This window comes from Sesamum indicum, linkage group LG2, assembly GCF_000512975.1.
Source record: "Sesamum indicum cultivar Zhongzhi No. 13 linkage group LG2, S_indicum_v1.0, whole genome shotgun sequence".
NCBI classification, from domain to species: Eukaryota; Viridiplantae; Streptophyta; class Magnoliopsida; order Lamiales; family Pedaliaceae; genus Sesamum; species Sesamum indicum.
The window spans coordinates 2744877-2753596 of record NC_026146.1 but is presented as its reverse complement, the minus strand read 5'-3'; the positions used below and the strand labels follow the sequence as shown (position 1 = coordinate 2753596).

Below are 8720 nucleotides of genomic sequence, written 5' to 3'. Positions count from 1 at the left end.
CAAAGGACTACCTAATGCGATTAAAATGGGTGGGTTGGGCTTATAAGTCCAAATTATACTCCAATTCCAATACATGGTGGATCATTATTTATTTTTATAATTATGACAAATTTCAAAGCCCAATTTCACATCTGTCTTTTTAGTTGTTACATTTGCCTTTGACCCAATCAATTTTTTTACATAAACATCAAAGATATATGGACGATAATTTTGATATCATAAATAATTACAACTACCCTCGTTCAGAAAAAACATGCATACTCATATATTTTTATTAAGTGAAAATCTCCAATACCACAATACTGTAAATTCAACTAGACGAGTCAGCATTTAGAAGTTTAGGTAAAACAGAAAGTGGGAGAAATTATTGAAAACTTTCATAGTATATCTCTTACGCTCTCATAATCACCCGTTGAGACCACAGAAACAATATAAATGAATAGCGACACTAAAGAAGGAAATCGTACTTGGAAACATAATCGCTATTTAAAATCTAATTTATGAATAAAACTTATAAATAATTTCTCATATTTACAATGGGAAGAAGAGTCCTCCCCAATCATTCCCATTGGTCGAATTGCGTGAGACTTGTCAACTCTATCCCAATGGGTTTTTTTATTTTTATTTATAACTCTATTAATATAAAAAAAAATTCCCATACTTACAAACTATGGTTAATAACAAAATTGGTACGTGAAGTCAGAAATGTCTTTTATAATAAAACAACTATCTTATTCAACTTCAAAATTTACATAATTGATAAATTATTATATTTTTCTTTCTTTTTTTATTAATGTAATGTATTAGTTATATATTTTATTTTTATTTATAATATATTTTAAAACGTAAAAGATTATGTATTATATACATGTATAAACAACGTGCCATAATGAATAGTTTGGAAAAAAAAAACAAAAAGAAGAAAAAATAGCCTAAAAAAACTAAGAAAAAGGACAAAAAAGGAAAACGTGATATTTGTCTTTGTTTTAATCATATTTGGTACAATATATAATTTCTTTGTTCCTTCATTATATTCATATAAGTAAGTATATAATAAAATTAGATATTTATATTGCATTTCTATTTTATGATGGGGTCCGATCTCCAGAGGCAAATATTACTTGACGCTTAGGCTTAAGGTACGTGAAACGAGCTTAAGACCTGCACAAAACACAAGTGTCGGAATTGACCCTGCATGAGCACTCCGATGCTCAAGTCCGATCACTTATATGAATAGGTCGTATGTCGGTGTAAATAGTTAATACGAATTTATAAATAGTTACCCATCTTAAATGCTCGCGTACATATATATAAAATTAGTTGTACAGATGACAACTGTCCGTCTCGATGAAGATGCCGCGTGTCTCCCATCCCTATCTTTCTGCAGATTCCTGTATTTGATAGGCCTTTTTGGATCTTTCTTATTGGTAGATCTATATTACTTTTAAGAATTTTAGGCCCATCTTTACCATTATAAGCTTTATGTATTTTATCCGCATATTCACGAATACGTTGCTACGATATATCTATTATATAAGTTGGATTTTAGAAGTTAATTTAAAAAATTAATAACAAAAATATTTTTAAAAAAAATCGATGATCCAATTGTTAACCGGATATGGGAACAGACTAGTACCCGACAATGTTCGAGTTGGAAATATTTGGGTCCCCAACCCGAATTACGCGACCGGATGCCCAGTGGTAACCCAGGAAGGCACTTCCGCCTTCCGCGCGCTTTCCAATTGAACGGTTGAAAATGGAACGAATATGAACATAATTCCCACTCAAATTATCAACAAATCGAATGCCAAAAGGCAAAGCCGTTTTACGCAAACCCCCGAATCTCTTCTCCATTTTGCTCGGAGTCGCGATCGGTCAGCTCATTGAATTCGATTCCTTTGTTTATCGATCCAAAGATTCCTACTTTTGTGATTCCCCTTCTTTTCTCATACACGGTTGGAAATTAATTATCCCAACATTGGAGTCCATCACCTTTGACCTTTTTCTAACTATATATATGATGAGATCCACGAGTTTAATTCTCGCTGCGATCGTCTAATTGAAGAGCTTGAGGTGCGTTTTCTCGTTTGTGCAGTTCACATTTGATAGATTGTGATTGTTCGCGTTCATTTTCGGGAGTACTGTTCTGCGTTCTGATTATTATACTCTAGTGTTGCTCTGGCATTCATGTGGCTTTGACATTCACTGTAAAAATAAAAGTTCATGTTGGCTACGGTATCAGCTTCAAATATTTGCTCAACTTTCCGAGTAGTTGGGTTTTATGTAGTCTTTGGCATGAAGGAGTTGACGTCTTGGAGAAGTAGAGATAGTTTCTTCAATTTTGAAGATTAGTTGCGACGAACTTAATTTCATTAGCGATTCTGGGTAAAAACACTGTTTGTAATTATACATATTTCTGTTTTGTGAATGTCAGTGTCGGAATTATGACAATTTGCGTTTGAGTGATGAATGAGTGAGAATCTGCTGGCTACTGTCTGAAGATATAGAATTAAAGACAATGAAGAAGACAAAACAAATTTAAACTGAAGTTAAATGGAGCTGAATAAGTAATTATGCATTATACATCAAAAAAGGAAAGGAACTTCTGTTGTCAATATATTCTATAAATTCTGCATTTAGTATTTATATATTCATATATTTTATAAATTCTGCGTTTTTGTTATTTATATGCATATATACAACGCCTGGTGCATAAGAATTGTTAATCAGACAGTCTAGACTACTTGGAGTTAACGCTGTCATTGCGATCTTTGCTCCCTATGGAGTGGAATTGGTCCCTTGGAGTTGAAATTCGAGGATGGTCACTTCACTCTGCACTGATGTTTTCCATATTCTAATTCCATTCCATGTGATCTAATAATTCTTGTACTTGACTTTTGTTGTGTAGTTCTTCCATTAGATGGACTGACTGTGAGTAACAAATGTTGGTTAATGCAGGTCTTCATTTGATCTGCAGCCGATATTTAGCAAGTTTTGGCCATAAAAAATGGGTTACATGAACAATGTAAGCATACCATGTTTATTTAGTATTTGTTGGTTTAGTGTTCTGTTGAGTATTGGTGCCCTAAGTATATGCACAAAATATACACTTGCTAATGAAGTATGCTTTATGTGCAGTGGCATAAGTTTACTCCTTAATATCACCTCTTCTTTACTGCAGGAATCTGGCCAAAATAATCAGCAGAATGATCCTGGTATGCCTTTCCATTAAACTTGAATATCTGTCCGCCTTTTATGATAATTGGATATCTCTTTCCTCTTTATTTTGAATCATTGTGGACTTTGACAACCTATATTTCTTAAAAATGAATGGCCTGGTAAGAAACTATCTTGGTCAGTTTGGTCTCAAAATATAACCTGATAAAATCTAACAAGTCTGGGAGAAGTTACTCATTCTACTCTTTCTTGTTCGATTCTATGTAATCCCTAATTTGACTAGTCCAACACCACCATTCCAATTCCTCTGCCTAGCTGATCAAATTTTGCATCTAACTTCTTTAAAATATTCAGTTCCACAATCAGAAGACTTTCACATGCCTGCTTTTAGAGGATTAATTTGCTTACATTTTCTATATATTTGTACTTGTGGTACACTTTTATCAGAAATAAGGCATATATTAGCATCTCAGATCATTATTGATTATGATGACGACCCTACAAAGTTCTCTACTAGTTGTCTGAAACTTTTTTGAATTTTGAGATTTAATTTTCAGCTTTAGTAGTATCTGAACATCCTTTAACATTTGCAAATAAAATAACTGCAAAACGACTGAACATGCTCTTTTATCTGTGCTCAGTTGCAGCAATACGCGATGGGAAAGATGTTCTATTGCAGGTATCTCAATTGTGTTATTATTCTTATTTTAAGTCATTAGGAAAAGTTCCACTCATGCAATAAACATACTTTGAGTCCCTAATTTTTATTGTGTTGATGCTGTTGACCAGCTTTTCAAATGAGATAGTGAAGTTACTTTTTGCAAGTATTTGGATAGTTTAAAACAACATAGCAAATATTAAGGTTGAAAGTATAACATCATTTTGTCAATAAATTAATATGAAAATATAGTTACAAGATGAATTTATTTGATTCATATTTTGATCATCAAATTGTTTATTTAGTAAACACGAAAAATAGCTTTGGGGCAGAGGGTTTATTATTTAATCAGATAAACTATTATGGTTATAAGGTTATAAGTTGCTTTACAGGCCTTCAATTGGGAGTCTCATAAGCATGATTGGTGGAGGACCTTAGACAGAAAGGTTCCTGATATTGCAAAATCTGGTTTTACATCAGCTTGGTTGCCCCCACCTTCACATTCATTTTCACCAGAAGGTTGAGTAATAAGTAAATTGATGTTGTATTTTGTTCTATTTACTTCAGTCTGTCTGATTCATTATTTCTTCTGTTCATTATACCAATTAATTCTCTCAACTGGCAGGTTATCTTCCTCAAAACCTTTACTCCCTTAACTCATCATATGGTTCTGAGCAGCAGTTAAAAGCTTTACTTAACAAGATGAAAAGCTACAAAGTTAGAGCAATGGCTGACATAGTCATAAATCATCGAGTTGGCACCACCCAAGGGCATGGTGGAATGTACAACCGTTATGATGGAATTCCATTAGCATGGGATGAGCACGCTGTTACATCTTGTACTGGGGGCAAGGTAGTGACATTGCAGTATTACAAGATTTATAAGATAAAAATCATTCTTCTTCTTTATGGTTGGATTTTTGCATGTGGTATCTGAAATTTGCTACAGCCCGACTTGTTCAGGGACTTTCATATCTATTATAGAAATGTTATGCTGTGGGCCATACATGATTTTGGTTTGCAGGATTATTTAAACAACTGAAGAACTAATTAGTTAAGACCACCCTCGATCAATTAGTTTGATAAATACTTTCACTAATATCTAAGTTAAAATTGCATGTTTAACTGAAAAACTGTAATTCATTCTTCTAAATAATAGAAGTTAGTAATATGATATTCATTTAATAGTTTTCTGTACTATTTCAATAGCATATTTACATTCCTCTATTTTATTAACCATTTAGGGCAGCAAAAGTACTGGAGACAATTTCCATGGGGTCCCAAATATTGATCATACACAACAGTTCGTAAGGAAAGACATTACCAATTGGCTCCGATGGTTACGGAATACTATTGGTTTCCAGGATTTTCGCTTTGATTTTGCTAGAGGGTATGCTCTATATTCAAATTCTTAAGATTGCACCTTCCATACTGTTATATACATTAGTTCCATTTGTAACTAATCCAATATTTATCTATCTACTTAGGTATTCTCCAAAATATGTGAAAGAATATATTGAGGCTGCAAAGCCGATATTTTCTGTTGGGGAATATTGGGATTCTTGCAACTACAGAGGCAGCTACTTGGAGTACAACCAAGGTATAAGTTTTCTGCATAATATCCGGGCTCCATGATTACTAGGATACAATATTTGTGAATTTGCTGATGCATGAAAATAATTGACCAAGTTCCGGTCTCAACGCTGCTTTACTTTTGATAATTTCGATAGCCAACTCAAGAACTTTTGTCCTAAATTCATGTACAGATAGTCACAGACAAAGGATTATCAACTGGATTGATGGCACAGGACAACTATCAGCTGCATTTGACTTCACAACAAAGGGGATTCTGCAGGTAAGAACAAAGTTATTCAAGAAGATTGCTTGGGTTGTGGGCTTTAGAGAACTTAAAGAAATTTTAACAATCAATACTTATCTTCTGTTGAAAAAACTGAGCTATTTTTTTCTCCTTCCTGTTGGTTTCCCAAATTATGATTTGAACTCTTGTCATTATGTAAATGTCCACTCAGTACCTTTGAGTTCTTTACCTTTCTTAATGTGCTACTGTATTGCCTATAGGAAGCTGTTAAAGGTGAGCTTTGGCGCTTGCGTGATCCTCAAGGGAAGCCACCAGGTGTCATGGGGTGGTGGCCTTCAAGGGCTGTGACATTTCTTGATAACCATGATACTGGGTCGACTCAGGTACTAATAGTTGTTATTTTAGTATTTCTATAATTACATTAACAGTGAGAGCACTGTAGAAAAACAATTATTGGTTTGTCATGTAAAATTGCACTGTGATGCCTGAAAAGTTTTGCTGCCATCGTCCCTTTACCCTTTCTTTGGGGCCTGTAGCAGTGGATTGGGCTAAAGAGGCAAATCATTTTTCTTTTGTTAAATGATATGGACAGTCCAAGCTGTACAACTGAAACAAGCATAAAACTTGTACTGCTATGAACATGCTAAATATGCTTTACTTGCACTAACGATATTGCTTAATTGGAATGATTAGACAATCTCTTAGCAAAGAGAATGTTGTGGTTCAAGTTCATTACTCATTGACTATCTTTTTATGGCAGGCTCATTGGCCTTTTCCGTCAAATCATATCATGGAGGTAAACTCTAGAACTTCTCTCGATCAGAGCATTTAATAATTTTGTGTTCTTTAGACATCTTTTGCCAAGATGTCATGCTATCTTTGCCTTTAATGAAGATAGTAACCAATATATCACCGGGCAAAGTATGACGTTAAAGGCTAATATAAGTAATAACTGATGCAAAAGCAATATTCTAGACGAAGGAAAATCTTTGCAAGTCACCAGATTTGTATATAACTCCTTTCTTCCGATAAATTTTGACATTAAGTAATCACATTCACTTGAGGAGACATGTACTCATGATATATCTCTCAAATTTTAGTATCAATAGAAATGCACGGGCGTATGCTCTAGTTATATAAATCCTATAAGTTTGTGACTTCCTTTCTGCTGGAGCTGTATTATGTATTAATACAGTGTTTTACAGGGCTACGCCTACATACTCACACATCCAGGGATACCTGCACTATTCTATGACCATTTCTATGACTGGGGTAGTTCAATCCATGACCAAATTGTGAAGCTGGTATGCTATCTAACATTATTATCCATCAAATAGCTACCTTGAGCATGTAAAGCTTTATGTATCATTTTGCAGATCGATATTAGGAGGCTTCAAGGCATAACCAGCCGATCATCAATCAAGATCCTTGAAGCACAGCCAAATCTCTATGCTGCAAATATTGGAGGCAAATTAATGATGAAGATTGGAGATGGTTCTTGGTGCCCCGGTGGAACGGAATGGACACTGGCGACCAGTGGGCATAGGTACGCTGTCTGGAAGAAGTAGCCACCAATTAGGGCTTATTTTGGCACTATGCTATGAGTTATAGGAATGGGTATTAAAAGATATATATAGTTTTGATTTTAGTCCCCTTATCCTCCCTCTTTTTCTGTTCACTTTTGTTGCTTGGAGGGAGGGTTAATTTGTGATAGTGGTGTCTAAATAAGGTCGTCCCCGTTGCCATGTATAATTGATGCTACGCTACTATTATGGTAAAGAATGTTGTAGAAACATATGGAGGTGTAGGCCTCCAGCCTCCACCTACATTATAGTAAAGGTTATTTCATGAAGAAATATACTATTTCAGTAACAACTCCATGTCTTTATTGTTGGCTCCATACAATTCCTTTTGTCCAATTACATAGTAAAGGAACTGAAAATGGTCCTTTCAGTTTTGAGTGACATCACATTATCCATAACAGAAATTGCAAGCTGACTATGAACTCAGTAATACATATATATATATATATATATATATATATAAACCCACCCCCTTATGATCCTGCTTTTTACGTTTGCTCGAAGGTAGGAAGAGAGACCCCACCCCCACCCCCACCCCCCCAAGAGAAAGTAGAGAGAGAGAGAGTAGTCACAAGGGGGAGGAGTGGAGGAAAGAGAAGGGGAAAAGGCAAATTGGGGGATCACCATCATCATAAGCACCGTCATCGGACTCATGATTCATGTCTTGAAAATCAACAATACACCACTCCACTCCACTCACCACCCCACCACAATACGTTATTAATTCCCTCCCTCCCTCTCCTTCTCTCTCTCTCTCAACCAAACATTCAAAAGTTTCAAACCTATTCCATCATTATCCATCTTCTCTCTCACGTGATACACACACACCACACACTGTTGTAGAGGACGTTCATTACTCTCTCTCTATGTATATATATGCCTCTTTAATTCTGCTTTTGAATTATGTTTGATATTCATAGTTAGATGGTGGTTTAATTGGTATTAATTTGTAGGGGTATAGTATAGGTATAGGTCAACCTCAGTCACACATTGGGTTCACAAGTTATTAATCAGCCTACATGGAGTAGGATGCTAATCCTACTTAAGTACAAATTTAGGGATAATCACATGCATGCCATGTGAGCATTAGTATAATTAATGGTGAACATGCATTGAAGTGCAACTATAGATATCTATGCATACATGCATATATATATATATATACTTATTATTCTTTAATCACTTCATCAATTTGCATGGGACAGACATAGTCTATAACAGTGGATTAATGTTGTAAGTAATTACTGCAATTGAAAATTTTAAGTCCTACAGGCTACAGTTCTACTCTCTCTATAAATGATTAGATTCATGTAGTGTTAATGTGATGCAATTATCATGATTTAGTAGTGCTTCGATAAACAATCCTTTTTTTCTTTTTAATGAACTTCACCTATCGGTTTGAAAAGACCCAACGTTGGAAAAGAAGTTTCAATTTTGCTCTAGCAACTTCCCAATAAACCTTTCAACCCCCCCCCCCCCACCCC

At 34.9% G+C, this 8720-nt stretch overlaps 1 protein-coding gene across 1 annotated transcript; it reads left to right on the top strand.

The window, feature by feature from the left end:
• On the top strand, window positions 1753-7528 carry LOC105178122 (probable alpha-amylase 2). The gene is made up of 13 exons (XM_011101498.2): window positions 1753-2073; window positions 2959-3025; window positions 3182-3215; window positions 3819-3856; window positions 4228-4354; window positions 4461-4687; window positions 5079-5224; window positions 5322-5434; window positions 5601-5689; window positions 5914-6036; window positions 6414-6449; window positions 6859-6957; window positions 7030-7528. Exons 2-13 carry the CDS (start codon window positions 3008-3010, stop codon window positions 7219-7221), a joined length of 1242 nt encoding a protein of 413 aa, XP_011099800.1. The 5' UTR covers window positions 1753-2073; window positions 2959-3007; the 3' UTR covers window positions 7222-7528.

Excerpts from the sequence above, each read along its gene's own strand:
- LOC105178122 (XM_011101498.2), top strand. Across the intron at positions 4,355-4,460 it reads ACATTCATTTTCACCAGAAG|GTTATCTTCCTCAAAACCTT; the intron begins GTTGAGTAATAA and ends CTCAACTGGCAG. Across the intron at positions 5,225-5,321 it reads CGCTTTGATTTTGCTAGAGG|GTATTCTCCAAAATATGTGA; the intron begins GTATGCTCTATA and ends CTATCTACTTAG.